At 37.1% G+C, this 17,646-nt stretch overlaps 3 protein-coding genes across 6 annotated transcripts in view; all 3 read right to left on the reverse strand.

Moving 5' to 3' along the window:
• Nucleotides 1-1,150: 1,150 nt before the first annotated feature.
• LOC141349000 (glutathione S-transferase A-like) lies at nt 1,151-6,026 on the reverse strand. Its single transcript, XM_055167054.2, has 6 exons — nt 5,759-6,026; nt 5,607-5,672; nt 4,030-4,135; nt 3,797-3,915; nt 3,538-3,626; nt 1,151-1,560 (listed from the first exon to the last, which is right to left on the reverse strand). Exons 1-6 carry the CDS (start codon nt 5,924-5,926, stop codon nt 1,428-1,430), a joined length of 681 nt encoding a protein of 226 aa, XP_055023029.2. The 5' UTR covers nt 5,927-6,026; the 3' UTR covers nt 1,151-1,427.
• A 2,395-nt stretch (nt 6,027-8,421) lies between these two features.
• Nucleotides 8,422-10,859, reverse strand: LOC129456121 (glutathione S-transferase A). The gene is made up of 6 exons (XM_055167055.2): nt 10,596-10,859; nt 10,454-10,519; nt 9,438-9,543; nt 9,207-9,325; nt 8,948-9,036; nt 8,422-8,857 (listed from the first exon to the last, which is right to left on the reverse strand). Exons 1-6 carry the CDS (start codon nt 10,761-10,763, stop codon nt 8,725-8,727), a joined length of 681 nt encoding a protein of 226 aa, XP_055023030.2. The 5' UTR covers nt 10,764-10,859; the 3' UTR covers nt 8,422-8,724.
• A 438-nt stretch (nt 10,860-11,297) lies between these two features.
• Nucleotides 11,298-17,646, reverse strand: part of fhod3a (formin homology 2 domain containing 3a) — a 36,978-nt gene continuing 30,629 nt past the window's right edge. For 3 of the 4 annotated variants that reach the window (XM_055220926.2, XM_055220929.2, XM_055220930.2), the window contains 7 exons: nt 17,423-17,584; nt 17,071-17,261; nt 15,877-16,093; nt 13,726-13,749; nt 13,220-13,418; nt 12,970-13,128; nt 11,298-12,877 (listed from right to left, as the gene is read on the reverse strand). In XM_055220926.2, coding sequence (XP_055076901.2) covers nt 12,798-12,877; nt 12,970-13,128; nt 13,220-13,418; nt 13,726-13,749; nt 15,877-16,093; nt 17,071-17,261; nt 17,423-17,584 — 1,032 coding nt within the window. In that variant the 3' untranslated portion in view covers nt 11,298-12,797. The remainder of the gene's footprint in view (nt 12,878-12,969; nt 13,129-13,219; nt 13,419-13,725; nt 13,750-15,876; nt 16,094-17,070; nt 17,262-17,422; nt 17,585-17,646) is intronic. The other variant, XM_055220928.2, reaches the window with a different exon arrangement.

Below are 17,646 nucleotides of genomic sequence, written 5' to 3' on the forward strand. Positions count from 1 at the left end.
ACGGTAAAGAGCGCCTCTGCTGGACGAAACTGGAACGAAACAGTGAGTCTGCTTCACAGAACACACTTGAAAGGACTAAAATATACTAAAAAAAAAAATGTATCTCAAAATAGCAGTTAAGTGTGATGTTCAAGTTTATCTTAACATGTACAAGACGAAGTCACCAAACAAGATATTTTGATCATAGTATTTGCTGTAAAAAAGTAACTTATCAAACATTGTAATATTTATGAGGTTTAACTTGTGCTTATATTTGGTTGAAATATAAAAAAGTATATAAAGTCACGAAATACATATTATTTTCATTTGATTCTTTGCACGTTAAACTTTAATTTAGTAAGATAGTTAATGGGGTGGTTTCCCAGACAGGTCTTAAATCTAGTCCTAGACTAAAATGTGTGTTTGCGTTGTCTTAACTGAAAACTACTTTTTTAATGCTTCTCTCACATTATTGTGTGTCAACATTGTTCATATATTTATATTAGACTACACAAAAAATGAATTAGCACACTCGTAACATGCATATAAATTCCTGTGGGATCACGTTTGATAAACATCCTCCACATCGATGCAGGTGGTGTTGTCTCCATCTGGTGTTAACCATGTGATGGTTAACAACAGATGCAAAACTAACATTTTATGTACATACACACAAACATTTTTAATCCCACCACTTATAATTATCTCCATAAAAATATTAACGCTCTGTGCAGTGTTGGGAGGGTTAGAAAAATGTAATATATTACTCATTAATAGTTACTCCTTTCAAAAGTAATATTACCCCTAACCAACAGTAATTAAACTAGTTATAAGTAGTTATACTGCTAACACTACTTACACTACACTAACTGATTACAAGTAACTAGTTACTTGTAATTAGTTATTATTACAATTAGGTATTAGTATGTTACTAGATATTATTACTTTTTTTAGTAATTAGTTACACTACTAGGTATCAGAAAAGTAATATTTAACAGAAATTAGTTACTTTAGTTACTGCCCAACACTGTGTGTACTGAGACAAAACTGTCATGTCATTTTCTTTGCTGAGGCGTTGTTAATGTATAACTTTAGATTACAAAGTTTGGTGATTTGTTTGTAAAAATCCATACTGAGAAATGATTTCACACTACTGTAACACAAGCCGATCAACAAGAAAATGGTTTATTGAATACTTATGAATCTATAACATACAATAACAGATCCATTAAAAGACAGTTCATCTTGATGGAAAAAATGATTTTTTTTATAAATGTTTAGTTATTATTCAAGTATCAAACAAAAAAAATGTAAGATTAACTTCAAATAACAAACAAATAAAAGATTAGTATCATTTCTGATATCAGTTTAAACTAAATGTAATTTTCTTGTAATGTTATATATACTCAATGCATTTAAGTTAAGTCTCTGTGACAGAAGGTTGAAGCTTATAAGTCCTTCATTGAGCCCTCACCCTCAGGATTCTCCAGGAAGTTTGGTGGCCAGCTGGCTTTAATACTGGGCCGATCCTTCACCATCTCATAATACTCCATCAGTCTGGGACATCTCTCTTTAGGACAACTGAAAGATTATCAGAACAAATTCATTATTGAACCAGACTTTGATCTGACAATGTCAATAGGCTCTTTCACAAAAATGACCATGAATTTACCAGAATATATTTACCAGTAAATACAAATAGGGCTGTCATGATTATGAAATTTGGCTGACGGTTAATTGCCTGATAAATTGTGACGATTATGATGATTAATTGACGGTTTTAGGGCTTTGCCATTTAATTCTCATACATTTTGTATACATTTATAGGTTTACCTAGCAGTGAATATTAATACACATAACACATATTTAAAAGTAATTATTTAATGATAATAGTTCATACTGCTTATCAAAGTTTCGCAGCATTTCTTTAAATGCTGTTTTTTCCACCGTATTGAATGGTTTTGCAATCTATCTCTTTACAGTACAGTGTCAGTTAAGGAACGCCATCTAATACCATCTTGCTTATACAGGTGCTACAGCTCCCCCTTGTGTTTTTAGAGAGATGTGCAATAATTGCGGTGATTTGAAATAATCACGATGAGATAAAAAAAACGCAATGAGACGATTATTTAATCATTGTGACAGCCCTAAATACAAAAATGTGCTGTTCACACATGCAGTGACGTTACGTCTTTTTACCAGTACGACATCATTCACACATCAGTAACGAAATACAGGTAAACTCAGAGAGAAAGCGGAAGTTACCTGGGCAGCACGGCAAGCTCAGTGTTGTATTTGTAAACATTGGTGGGTTATACGCACAACCGGTGCAACGTCATAGAATGTCTCTGAACAGGTTCACGCCCACTTTTGGGGGAAATCGCACTAGACGTTCCATTGGCTTCCATTCAAAATAGCGGAACAAAGCAACGTTCATAGACGTGTGAGAATAACTTAAGAAATCACTCAGATTAAACATGTTGAGTAATTATCTGTCCACCCTGCCTGCTATGGAGCGCGAAAGATGCATTGACATATTTAGTTTGGTCAATATAAAAGCATCTCCCTTTCATTCTCACAGCGTCAAATTTGTGTAACAACGCTCCCTATTGGCCAGAGGTGTCTTACCCGGACATTAAACTCGTACCTCATCGAGTCAACAGGGAAGCAAGTGAATGATTTTACTTCGTATTTGAAAGTTACTTCGTATTTATATATTATGTCTTTATATTTAGAGTAATGAGTGCACTTTTCCGTCCAGCCATACAACTAACTGGCTTAGCGATATTTCCAGCAATCACTGGATGGCGTTGTTACACACATTTGACGCTGTGAGAATGAAAGGGACATATTTTTATATTGACCAAATTAAATGTGTTAATGTATCTTTCGCGCTCTATGGCAGGCAGGGTGGACAGATAAATACTCGACATGTTTAATCTGAGTGATTTCATAAGTTATTTACGCCTGCCGGCTGTGTAAAAACGTTGCTTTGTTCCGCTATTTTAAATGGAAGCCAATGGAAGCGCTGCTTTTTATCCCCCGAAAAGGGGCGGTGACGAAATTTACAGTCAAGTTCCCGGATGTGCCGGTAGTCCGTATGACTTCATATCTATAATCCGTATTTTGTTGGTTTCACAACTTTGTGAACACTGACAGTCACGAAAATGCTCATGACCAAACAACATTGCATTAGATGATTTCAAACCGTAACTGAACTGGGGAAGATACGCAACCAGCGTCTTGAACAGCAGTAATATGTGTGCTTTTAAGTGTGGAAACATCCGTAAATAACGCATCATCTGTATCAAAAAGTAACGATTGGGCCGAAGCTGCCTGACGTCGTCCGTTCGAAATGCCGGTAATCTTTATTTTTTGTTCACACATAGCGCCTACGGGTAAATTACTGGTAATCTTACAACCTCTCTTACTGGTAAATTGGCAGCACTGATTTACCAGAAAGGCTCGGACCTGTTAACTGCAATTCACCAGTAAAGACTGTATGTGTGAAAGGGGACAACTGATTAATAATTAATTCTGTGTGGAGATTTCACTCACCCAAGACGTGGAAAAAATGCTACGACGGGGAAGCAAACAACATCGGCCATGGTGAAGTTTTTGCCAGCGAGGTAAGATCCTTTCCCCATCTGATGAAGATGAAGGTTTATATTAGAGATTAAAGATGTTAAGAAAACATCTAATCTCACTGCTGTAATGTCAATAACTTTATTCTGCCATTGTATTCTTGTTACCACTACGTGGACAATCATTCAGCTTTGATGATAATATGAAGTGAGACAGCTGGAGATGATCAGACCTTCTCCAGATAGCCGTTCCACAGTTTCAGCTCAGAAATTAAATCTTCTTTCCTTCTCTTCAGGGCAGATTCAAGTCTCTCTCCTTCAGGTACAAACCATTCATAGAAAGCCACATCATCTGAACAGATTTAACACAACACACAAGCTTTCAATGTCAAATAACCCACCATGATGATATACCACACAGTACAGCTAACGTGTGTGTTTGTGTGTGTTAATGTAAGAAAATTACACATTTTCTGCTGCAGGGTGTTTGTCTCAAACATGCGCTGATAAACCAAAGCCTGTTCAGCAGGGTCATCTGGGATCAGTTGGGTGCCTTGCCTTTTAAACACACTCTAAACACACAAAACAATTAATACATGAAAAAATAACCCATATAGGGCTGCACGATATACCAAAAACATTTATCGTTATAGTGAAAATAGTTGAATGCGCATTTTGGCAACAGAAGTGGTGTTATTCCCCAGTGGTTCTAACATGTTAGCAACTCTGCTAACACACTGCTGATTCTCGCCATACTTGCGTTGCCAAAATGAACGCGCATAAGTTTCTATATCATCATTGTGTACAAACACTAAAAAGTCTATACCTTTGGCTTCATACTGTTATTGTATTGGCTAGACTGCGGGCACAAAGGTGAACCTAGCGGCTCAAAGCAGAGAGCGAAAAATAAATATGGCAGGAGTAGACACGAGAGAGCAAAACTACAGCGATGAACTTGCAGTGTTGGGGAAAGTTACTTTTAAAAGTAATGCATTACAATATTAAGTTATTCACAAAAAAGTAACTAATTGCATACTAAGTTACTTTTTATGGAAAATAATTCTCACGTTACTTTTTTATTAAATTAACTCAAATATTAATGTGTACATTTAAAAAGTAATGTGTTACTTTACTCATTACTTCAGAAAAGTAATATGTAATGCACGTTACTTGTAATGCGTTTCCCCCAACACTGCAAACTTGTGCCTAAAAAGAATGGTACATCTGAATTTTTTTTGCCTGAATAAGATTTAACTAACTCAGAAGAAAATGTATTACCTGTTTATTTCAGTATGATAATTACATGAATAAAATATTTAAAAATAGCTTATAAAAATAGCATTTCTCTAGGGAAAATGGTACACCGCAAGAAATTCTGTTACCATGATGACCATCAGCGAAAGCATACCGCATAACTTTCTCAATATTGAGCTGACGTAATATCACACATACAAAAACCCTTAAAAAAATTAAATTCATAAAAAAACATTAGAAAATCGATATGCTTTCATTTAATTTAAATGCAAATTAAGTTACAAAATAAAACGCTCCCTTGCAGAATTCATTAGCGGAGACCTTTATCTACAATTGAAGAGTTTCGTTGCAAAACGAGATAACTCCGTTTTTATCATTTTTGTCAAAACGTGTTTATTATTATGTTATCATGTTATTATTTTGTTTTATGGTGCTACTTAGCTGTAATTTTTAAGTTATGAAGGTTTAAATCAAACAAACCAACTGCAGTTGAATTGATTTGGAATTGAATTTTTTGGAATGCACAACCAAAAAAAAGAGATTTCTGAAAAATGAAAAAAAAAACGTGACTCTTCAAATGTCCACTTTTAATTAATGTATTTAAAAAATTAAATAAATCTAATGTATGTTTTGTACGTTAAACGTTTAACAACAGAAACAATATATAAAAAATATTTAAAAAATAGATATACAAACAAAGTGATCTGAATACATAAATTATGAGGTTTTTGAGGAATTGTCTATATTTTAGTTTTCAGCGCAATAATGTATGGTTCACGCGCACCCTACCTCCAGATACATGCACGCGCCAAACGACTCGTTAATGATTCTGTCTCCGTGCTTCATAGTTGGAAGCTGCAAAAACAAAGTTCAACATGAAGACCAAAACTATTTTGTATTTAAATGAAGACACAGTCTTAAATGAAGTGTGTAAAACTTGCCTGTCCTCTGGGGTTTAGCGCCATCACTTCAGGACCTTTATGTTCATTTTTTATAAACGACAGCAGTTTACTGTTATATCCGTGCAGCTGTTTCTCCTCCAGCGTGATCCTCACACGCCAACAGGGTGGAGAATCCGTGCACCAGTACAGTGTGATCTCTTCGGCCATGTCTGCTGCTGAGCACTTTAAAGATTTAATATATACGACAGTCAATGTCACTGCAAGCCGTATCGCGTTTTAGTTATGATGGTCGCTTGCGAAACACTGCTTCATTCTTGGGGCTTCGAAACATTTATGATTCTTTTGTTTCGAATCATTGGTTCGGAGAGGTTTCGAACTGTCAAGTCGCGTTCATTGCGTCATAACTGTTTCGAAAATCTGATGATTCACCACTAGGGGGAGTTGATTACAATTGGCCAGTGGCTAGGTGAACTCAGGTCAGTTTTATTATGCTCATAATAAAATAATTTCATAAAAAAGTCATTCTTTCTGACTGATAACACTACGGTTTTGCCTACTTTTTTTTTTTTATATCTATACAGATTTAATGACAAACATGTGCATAATTAAAATGGAAGTATAAGTTTTAATTATTTGTTTTCCCTAAATAAAACAAAAAACACGAAATACACTTTTAATTGTGGCTTAATTAAGTTAAATAATTTATTTTTCTTAAAAACATATTTTGTTTCTTAAAAACATATTTTAGAAAAGTCTTGCTATTATTTTGTAAAAAGTGTCAAAAGTTTAGACAGATCTTATTGCTTTTACACTATTTTGACCAGCAGGTGACGCCAGCGTGTGTGGTGTTTCGAACGCTTCGAAACTGAATCAATTTGTTAAGCAATTGGTTCAATTGATTCGAAGCTTCGAAAAGCTTCGTTTCTCCTAAGGCCCAATCCCATTTCTCTGTCTTACCCCTTCCCCTTACCCCTTGGTTTTGCATGTTCACATGAGAGTAAGGACCAATCGGGATAGCCCTTTCGCTCTCGTGAATGTGCAAAACTAAGGGGTAGGGGTAAGACAGAAGGCTTGTTCGGCTTCATGCGGCGCTGCAAGAACCGACAGCCGGATGACGTCAAAGTACCGCGAGAATGATTCGAGAAATCATAAGATGTCTAATTTCTTCTAGCTCTCGCGTTACTTCGACGTCATCCGGCTGTCGATTCTTGCGGCGCCGCATGAAGTCGAACAAGCCTAGAGACATGGGATTGGGCCTAAAGAACGTCCTCCTGACTGGAATGCACATTGAACCGCGTGCACGCTGGCAGACGGTAAACAGCGCCTCTGCTGGACGAAACTGGAACGAAACAGTGAGTCTGCTAAACAGAACACACTTGAAAGGACTAAAAAAACGTCTCAATAGATCGTTTCTGATGAAGGAGCTTAAAGGGACAGTTCACCCAAAAGTCTAAATTCTGTCATATTTTCTCATCCACATGTTGATCCAAGCCTGTATGAATTTATTTATTCTGTTGAACACCAAACAAGATATTTTGATAAATGATGGTAAGCACACACTTGAAGTACCCATTCACTTCCATAGTATTTGGTTTCATCCTAGTATTGGCGTCTATGTGTTTGAGTTTTCTTAACTGAAAACTGCTTGCACTGAAATCATAATATGTATACATATATATCAATCAGTGCTTGAAATGTACTCTCTTGAAAAAATCCAGCTAAGACCAGCATAAACTGGTGACTTTTTAAGATGGTTTAGCTAAATTTAGCTGGTTAACAGATAATTAACTTAGTGCCCCCTCCCTGTAGTGTGATGTCATATCTATTAATCACCCATTCACTGACGCTTTAACTTGAAGAGGCACAGTACCGGCAACATGTGAGAAGTAAAAGTAATATTTTACAGTAACTGATGACAACTAACTGATTACAAGTAACTGATTGCAAGTAACTGATTGCAAGTAACTAGTTACAAGCAACTGATTACAAGTAAGTAGTTACAAGTAACGGATTAAAAGTAACAGATTACAAGCAACTGATTACAAGTAACTGATTACAAGTAACTGATTACAAGTAACTGATTACAATAAACTAGTTACAAGTAACGGATTAAAAGTAACAGATTAAAAGTAACAGATTACAAGTAACTGATTACAAGTAACTAGGTAACTTACTAAAAGTAACTAGTTACAGGTAACTGATAACAAGTAACAAGGTAACTGATTACAAGTAACTAGCTACAGGTAACTTATAAGAAGTAACTATTTACCATTACTATTTACTCATTACTATTTACTTCTTTCAAAAGTAATATTACTGCTTTACTTATAACTCTTAGCCAACAGTAATTAGTTACACTACTAGTTACATTACTTTTCTGTTATATAAAAAATAGTAATTGCATTATTTATGCAGTCTGTGAATCCATGAAAGTTACAGATAAATGAAGAGTAGGCATTGCTCAAACTTTTTTAAAAACTTGGATGGTAACTGTAATATTATTTTAAAAATAAACGTAATTAGTTACACTACAATGTATCAGTGAAGTTAATATTTAACTGTAGTTACTAGTTACTGTAGTCACTAGTAACTAGTTACTGCCCAACACTGTGTGTACTGAGACGGAACTGTCAGGTCATTTTCTTTTCTCAGGCGTTGTTAATGTATAAGTTTAGTTTTGTTGTTCTAGATGTAACACAAGCTGATGAAACAAGAAAATGGTTTATTGAAAACTCATAAATGTTTGTAATTACAGATCCATGAAGAGTCAGTTCATCTTGGTGGAAAATGATTTTTTAAATAAATGTTTAGTTGTGTTTGATTAGGGTTGGAGGTTAACTCTGCAGGACTGTGGCCCCCCAGGACCAGGAATGCCCACCCCTGTTCTAGTGTGTGATATCAGTTTAAATTAAATGTAATTTTCTTGTAATGTTATATATATTCATAAACACAACACACACTTTATATAAAGAAGTAAAGTTTAGTCTGTGACAGAAGGCTGAAGTTTATAAGTCCTTCAGTTTGCTCTCGGCCTCAGGATTCTCCAGCCAGTGTGGTGGCCAGCTGGCTTTAATACTGGGCCGATCCTTCACCATCTCATAATACTCCATCAGTCTGGGACATCTCTCTTTAGGACAACTGAAAGATTATCAGGACAGATTCATTATTGAACCAGACTTTGATCTGACACTGTCAATGATTCATATTTTGTGTGGAGATTTCACTCACCCAAGACGTGGAAAGTATGCAATGACGGGGAAGCAAACAACATCGGCCATGGTGAAGTTTTTGCCAGCGAGGTAAGAGCCTTTCCCCATCTGATGAAGATGAAGGTTTATATTAGAGATTAAAGATGTTAAGAAAACATCTGATCTCACTGCTGTAATGTCAATAACTTTATTCTGCCATTGTATTCTTGCTACCACTACGGGGACCGTCATTCAGCTTTGATGATAATATGAAGTGAGACAGCTGGAGATGATCAGACCTTCTCCAGATAGCCGTTCCACAGTTTCAGCTCAGAAATTAAATCTTCTTTCCTTCTCTTCAGGGCAGATTCAAATCTCTCTCCTTCAGGCACAACCCATTCATAGAAAGCCACATCATCTGAACAGATTTAACACAACACAAGCTTTCAATGTCAAATAACCCAACATGATATTATACCACACAGTACAGCCAACGTGTGTGTTTGTGTCGGTTAATGTAAGAAAATTACACATTTTCTGCTGCAGGGTGTTTGTCTCAAACATGCGCTGATAAACCAAAGCCTGTTCAGCAGGGTCATCTGGGATCAGTTGGGTGCCTTGCCTTTTAAACACACTCTACACACACAAAACAAGTAATATACCTCTTTATGGTTAAAAAAATTAGAAATTCATTAAAAAAAACCATTTTATATCTACAGGCTTTCATTGCATATTGTGTACCATTTTATTCAAGTTTTAGATTTTTTTAGATTTAAATTTTGCTAGGAGTGACCCCAGTATTAATTATACACTACTCATGGTTATCTAATTTAACTATTTGTGGCTTGTGTTTGTTCCCCTGTAGATTTGTTCTGCACATGGTTACTTAATTCTGACTTTATTTAGTTAAGGTAAATTCTGATCCAATTTTAGTCTCTAAATGTTGGTTGCTTTTTGTTGTATGGATGTTGCGCTGTTGCGTGCTTGCATGCCATTTAGCCAAATGCGCTAGTTGCTCTGCATGTCGTATTTAGGATCATGTTTAGGAGTTCATCAAACTTTTTTTGCGACATTTTTGCGTGTTAGATATATGAAAAAATTTACTTGTAATTTATATTCCTTGTTATAAGAAATAATCTCCTTTTTAAGGACTTTCTTGTTATTGATTCTATGTGTAAGTCTACCGGAAGTTGCGTTTAGTCCACAAAAAGTCCATGTTGCTGTAGAAACCATAGTTGGGGACACACCCCTACAAATTGAATAAAATGTGTTCCCTTACAAAATATATTAGCTGAGACCTTTGTCTTCACATATGTCTATTTCTAATTATTATAAAAAAATAAAAAATAACATCTAAAGTATATTACATCAATATATCAAAAATGTTTTAAAAGCATATACCTGAATATATATATACAAATAAAATATAGATATTACACAAAGTCATCTGAATACATAAATGGTGAGGTTTTTGAGGTATTGTGTATATTTTAGTTGTTCATTTAAGAGTGTCAGCGCAGAAATGTATGGTTCACGCGCACCCTACCTCCAGATACATGCACGCGCCAAACGATTCGTTCACGATTCTGTCTCCGTGCTTCATAGTTGGAAGCTGCGAAAACAAAGTTCAACATGAATCCCAAAACTATTCTGTCGCTTCATTAAACATGTTAAAGTGTAAAACTTGCCTGTCCTCTGGGGTTTAGCGCCATCACCTCAGGACCTTTATGTTCATTTTTTATAAACGAAAGCAGTTTACTGTTATATCCGTGCAGCTGTTTCTCCTCCAGCGTGATCCTCACACGCCAGCAAGGTGGAGAATCCGAGCACCAATACAGTGTGATATCTTTAGACATGTCTGCAACTGAGCACTTTAATGATTTAATATGACAGTCACTGCACGTTACGAAACGTCAAACAACGCACCTAGAAGCGCGTGCACGCTGACAGACAGGAAACAGCGCGCCTCTGCTGGACGAAACTGGAACAGCGAGTCTGCTTCACAAAATACACAAAACCGCTGTTTTCATCCTAATCCTAAACATACCCTAAAAAAAAAAAATGATACTAGTACCTCTTAAGAGAAACTAAGACCTTAACTATGCTATTTTGAGACGCCATTTATTTCAATACACTACAATTCTAAGTATTACTGGTATTTAGTATACTTTTATTCCAAGTGTACTGAAGTAGAAGTATACTTTTAATTAGCATATTTGTATAGTGTGTAACATTTACACTTTTATTTAGCATAAAAATTACAATGTTCTTAAAATGTAGCCTACTTGCTGTTTTTTGGTACAAGCAAGTACTTTATTTTTATATTTTATGTCACACACTCTTGGGAACGGACACACACAAATATACACAATAAAAACATGACAACATAGTTGTTTTTCAGAGGGTTTTTATTGCAGAATGTGTACATGTGTGAATTTAGCAGAAAATCTTTTTGCAAAATGACTTCAGCGTTCACGTGCTAAACTAAAGAAACTATTAAACACGAAAGGCTTGAGTTGAGCAGATGTTCTTCTGTACGGTGTCTTTTGAAACCGAAAAGCAAATAAAATATAACAGAAGTTTCTTTCTAAACATTGACAAAACTAAAAACGTGTGTTCTGTTAGAGAAAACCTTTTCTGTTTTTACAACAAGTTGTGTACGTCCTCTAAACACTGTGTTTGCATTTCTTAAATTAACATTTGACACAAATCTACAGAAAATACAAAATGAACACAAAAGGGCAGAAATAATTTATACAGTCTTTGTTCAAAAATATTGTATTTTTAGAGTTTTGTACAATTTGAATCATTTTTAGAGAACACATCTGATGGGGTTTCTATAGAAGTCAAGAGGGGTTTTCTATGCCTTTACTTATGCACATTTAAAATAAATAAACCTAAATATCATCTCTCAGTCTGATCAAATCACTAGTATTCATCTGACTAAAACAGATCATTTACAGTAGTCTGTAACATTCACAGCACTGTTTGATTCCTCACAAGCTCAACCTTCAGTACATGGCGCTGCGTTTATCTCCGAGATGAAACAAATAAAATGAACAATAGTGAACTATTTTTACTTTCTACTTAAGTACATTTTCAAATATATGTACTTTATCAGTTTTTCTTTGGAAAACATACTTCACTACATTCCAAAGCATATTAACATACTTTTACCTTACAAAAATTAATCATGGTTTTACTAGCACATACAGATCTTAATAGAGAAAATATGCCAGTGCTATTGATTTATCTCAAGATACAACTAAGTATCATTTTTTTTCTAAGGCATGTTTATAAAAATGCTTAAACATCTTAATTTAACTAAGGTTTAGTCCTGCCTTTAGCTAAGCCTCATCTGTGAAAGCATGGCTGTAGTGGAATAAGATAGGATGATATTATGATTTAACATGTAGTAAAGTAAAAGTTTTCTCAAGAAAAAACTCTTGATTAGATACTTGAAAAATGTACGTAAGTGGAGTAAAAATACTTATGTACTGTTCACCTCTGAAAGGGAAGAATTAGGAACCCTGAGATAAAGTTTATTTTGACTTTTTTACAGTCATTAATAGTTAAAATGTTTACAACATCTCTTAACAAATCCCATGTAAATGACATTTAAACATGTCAGTGTAAAATCCCTCACAGACTAAAATGTAGCTGCTAAAAGGCTTCTGATTGGCTAGTGGAAATGCTGGTTGTGGCAAAACGGGGTGGGTGTGGCTTAGAATAACAAGCAGTGACATCATACAGTAATATTTGGCATGAAAATATATCTGAGAGATAAGAAGAATTGGCAGCTGTTTAATTGAATGTGTTGTTCCTTCAGTATGAATCCACCTGAGATAAGTTCAGCTAAAGGCATCAGTGAGGCTCAATTATTCGTCTGATTACATTGACAACTCTGATGTATCCAATCCCAGTGCCTGAGCTTCCTCTGGGGTCAAACCGCCCTTTAAAGTCCTTCTCACTGAAAGACACAAAGTATAAACGAGACTTACCAAATTAAAATTCATTTGATATATAAATTGTTTGTTCTAGTAACATCTGGTGGTAACATACGTGACTTTCGATTTGCACGTGAGCGTCGTCGTTCACGGGGTTGCGCTCTTTCTCGAGGATTCTGAGTGGCTGAACGTACAATCCTCTCCATGATGTCATCTGCAGCATCATCTTTAACGCACTGTGATTCTTCATTTGCAGCGGCCCAGGCGGTGCGACCTGCAGAAATCAAGTTTGTACACACGCATAAATTCTTATTCTTAAAGATATTAATGGATTCTGAAGGATTATATTAACATGAGCTTCTCACCTCGGCTGGCTCGAGTGCGTGTGCGGATTCGTAATCCAGGCACAACAGAGCTGTCGCTGTCGCCGCCCTGCAGGCCGGTCTTGAGTACTGCCTTCATCTGCTCATGATCTGCTGCGTTTTCTGCGTGACCCAAACCCTGTGGCTCAGTCTTCTGCACTACTACCGGGGTAACACTGCTGCCCCCACCTGACCGACCCGCCTGTATACACACACACACACACACAAATCACTGTGTTTATATGTGAAGGTACTGAGTTTACATAAAGGAACACAGAGCATACTCAGGTTAGATCTGCAAACTCTATCACATCACACTGTGAACTCAGACATATTTGGTTAATACGAGTTATTGTTTCTGCAACAAAGTGCAAAACTGAACAACGACAGAGTTCAATTAATAAGGTGAGCAAAAAAGAACATTAAAAAGCATTGAGACATTAGTGGTTAATATCCATCAGACAGAAACCAAAGCAAACAGACAATCCAATCAAAACACATCCTCATACCTCACTGTCATCTTCATCATCAGTCTGTGATGAGAAAGAGGAAGAGAGTTAAACCAGCACTAATAAAATCATAACACCGGCTCCGCCCCACACCACTGAACTATCATAACTTTAACCCCACCCACATGACAAAACAATCATAACTTGGCTCCGCCCCACACCACTGAACTATCATAACTTTAACCCCACCCACATGACAAAACAATCATAACTTGGCTCCGCCTCACACCACTGAATGATCATAATATATCCCGGCCCATATGACTGAATAATCACAACTCCCAGCTACGCCACACAACCCTAAATTATCATAACTCTAGCCCCGCCCACACCACTGAACAATCATAACTTTAGCCCCACCCACATTACTGAACACTAATAACCCTGCCCCACAACCCTAAGCGATCATAACTCTACCCCGGCCACATTATTGAACACTGATAACTCCGCCCCACAACCCTTAACGACTATAACTAGCCCCACTCACATTATTGAAGATTCATAACTCCGCCTTACAACCTAAACAATCATAACTCTAGCCCCGCCCACATTATTGAACACTGATAACTCCGCCACACAACCCTAAACGATCATAACTAGCCCCGCCCACATTACAGAAGATTCATAACTCCGCCCTACAACCCTAAACGGTCATAACTAGCCCCGCCCACATTACGGAAGATTCATAACTCCGCCCAACAACCCTAAACGGTCATAACTAGCCCCGCACAGATTACTAAACACTCATAACTCCGCCCTACAACCTTAAACAATCATAACTAGCCCCGCCCACATTACAGGAGATTCATAACTCCGCCCAACAACCCTAAACGATCATAACTAGCCCCGCACAGATTACTAAACACTCATAACTCTGCCTTACAACCCTAAACGTTCATAACTAGCCCCGCCCACATTATTGAACACTAATAACTCTGCCCCACAACCCTAAACGATCATGACTAGCCCCGCCCACATGATTGAAGATTCATAACTCCGCCTTACAACCCTAAACAATCATAACTCTGGCCCCGCCCACATTACTGAAGATTCATAACTCCGCCCTACAACCTAAACAATCATAACTCTGGCCCCGCCCACATTACAGAAGATTCATAACTCCGCCCTACAACCCTGAACGTTCAAAACTAGCCCCGCCCACATTATTGAACAGTGAACACTGATAACTCCGCCACACAACCCTAAACGATCATGACTAGCCCCTCCCACATTATTTAAGATTCATAACTCCGCCTTACAACTCTAAATTATCATAACTCTGGCCCTGCCCACATTACTGAAGATTCATAACTCTGCCTCACAACCCTTAACGTTCATAACTAGCCCCGCCCACATTACTGAACACTCATAACTCTGCCCCACAACCCTAAGCGATCAAACTCTAGCCCTGCCCACATTACTGAACATTCATAACTTGGCCTCACAACTCTAAACAATCATAACTTTAACCCCAAATAAGATTGTATATCTGACTGATCACACTGCCCTGTGTACTCACATCACATTAAACAGCACACAGGTGGATGTTTCTTTATCACAATTCTCTTCTTATCACTATATTACATTTATTTCCAGTGATGGTGTTTAACTAAGAGGAGATCTTTCAAGGCGAGTCACTGAAGACAACACTGTTCCTCGGTCTCAGATGAAGATTATTATTGCAGCACCGGCTCTTTCAGTGTCTGTGTTTGAACAGCTGCAAACTTGCTCAAGTAAAGTTGGGTTAAATGATATCTCATCCGGGACATGAACCCACAACCCAGCGGTTAAACCAGCAGACGAGTCCACCATTAAAAACCACTAGAATATCAAACTGTGAAAATGTGAAGCGATGGCTGAGAGAATCGAGACCAACAAGAGCCCCAGAATAAACGCTGTACAAATATATAAAGAAGATTTGCTTTCTATCCAGACAAAACATCCATTTAGCCGTCTCAGTTCTTCAGTTCTGTGCTGAAATTAAAGATGATGAGCAATAGTGTTAGTAAAGAGATTTTCTAGCTCATAATAACTGAGTGTTGATCCAGAATCAGTGTTGCTTCCATGAATATTTCCAGCTCAAATGAAAAGAGAAACTCAATTCACATAAGATGAATGTTTACCATGTTTGTGTATTTCAGTGTAACTCACCTGTGTGTTGACCTGTGTGTTGATGTCTGTGATCATTTTGCCGCGTGTTTTGTTTCTCTCTCTGTGATCGGCTCGTTTCTGTTTGTGCTGAAGAACGCGCTCACGTGTGGTCCGGTACTCCAGGGCAAATTCACTGATGATCCGACTGAAACGATTTACACTGACCTCCCGTGCGCTGTACGCCGGCTGACCCAGGAACAGCAGAAATGAATGAAATCTGGAGACGGATATTTCATAATTGAGTGCATTTGTTAAAGAGTAATTGTTTTAAATACTGCAGCTCTTAAAAAAATATACAACATCTTTAAACCCAGGGTTTGGGTTAACCACAGCACTCACTTACATTCAGACTGTTAAAGGATTACTTCACTTTATAAAAAAAAAATTCTGATAATTTACTCATCCTCATGTCATCCAAGATGTTGATGTCTTTCATTCTTCAGTTGAGAAGAAATGAAGTTTTTTGAGGAAAACAATCAGGATTTTTCTCCATATAGTGAACTTTAGTGGACCTCAACAGTTTACAGTTTAATGACACTTCAAAGGACTCTAAACGATCCCAACCGAGACATAAGAGTCTTATCTAGCCAACCATCCTCATTTTCACCAAAAAATCTTTAAACCACAACTTCCCGTCTTGCACTTGCCGTGTGACGCACCATGGCGTATGTGAAACTACCGCTCCAGTGTTTACAAGTGTGGAGAAAGAGGAGCATTCAGATGTTGTTGTATGAGGAATGATACTAATTAATGTCTTTGTGTCAGTTTATTGTATAAAAATGATCCACAAGTGTGCGTTTCACATATGTAAAGTGTGACCATGCCACGTGATTACGTAAGGTCGCGCTGGCGCGTCACACGGCTAGAGCAAGATGAAAAGTTGAGGTTTAAAACGTAAGATTTTTGTTGTAAAAATGAGAATGATTTTCCTAGATTAGACTCTTATGTCTCGGTTGGGATCGTTTAGAGTCGTTTGAAGCTGCATTGAAACTGTAAACTGTTGAGGTCCACTAAAGGAGATGGAATGGAATGTTTTCTTCAAAAAACTTAATTTCTTCTGGACTGAACAAAGAAAGACATCAACATCTTGAATGACATGCAGGTGAGTAAATTATCAGGAAATGTTCTTATGAAAGTGGAGTAATCTTTTAATGCGTCACTGATCGGCCATCATCGGTTAAACTGACTCTTCACCTGTTCATGATTCGCCTGTGGACTGTTTTCAGGATGATGATCCTCTCAGCACAGTCCTTTAAAAAGTCTGACATCTTTTGCTTCAGCGTGGACTTCATCTCATGCTTTGCGATGACTTTTAAGTGGTCCCATGATGCTTTGCAGCGCCATTCCATCTGAGTCAAGGTCTCCTGCAGCTGATCAAAATCCACCTGGAGAAGATGACGAAACTCACTGTGACCTTGATCATCACATCAGCTGTGACACATTTATCAGTGAAGTGCATTCACACAGACAGTGTTTATATTCAATGGCTGTTGTTATAAATCACTATCAGAAGACATAAGAGTAAGACTGTAGGTGTGCGTTTTACTTTAGCCGAACGTGTTATCGCTCCGATCTCTGAGTAAAGGTCACTGCTGTCTGGAAAGTTCTCCACAACGATACTGCAGACATGATGCAGAAGAGACTGTTTGTGGACCGTGTCCTTTACTTCTGGAACCTTCTCCAGATAACTCAGATCAAAGCCTTTAGCCTGTAGAGAAAAAAAAACCTGTCAATATAACCTGATGAATTTCTTGCATTGGTGTGTAAGTT

The sequence above is a fragment of the Misgurnus anguillicaudatus genome, chromosome 20, assembly GCF_027580225.2.
Source record: "Misgurnus anguillicaudatus chromosome 20, ASM2758022v2, whole genome shotgun sequence".
In the NCBI taxonomy this organism is placed as follows: domain Eukaryota; kingdom Metazoa; phylum Chordata; class Actinopteri; order Cypriniformes; family Cobitidae; genus Misgurnus; species Misgurnus anguillicaudatus.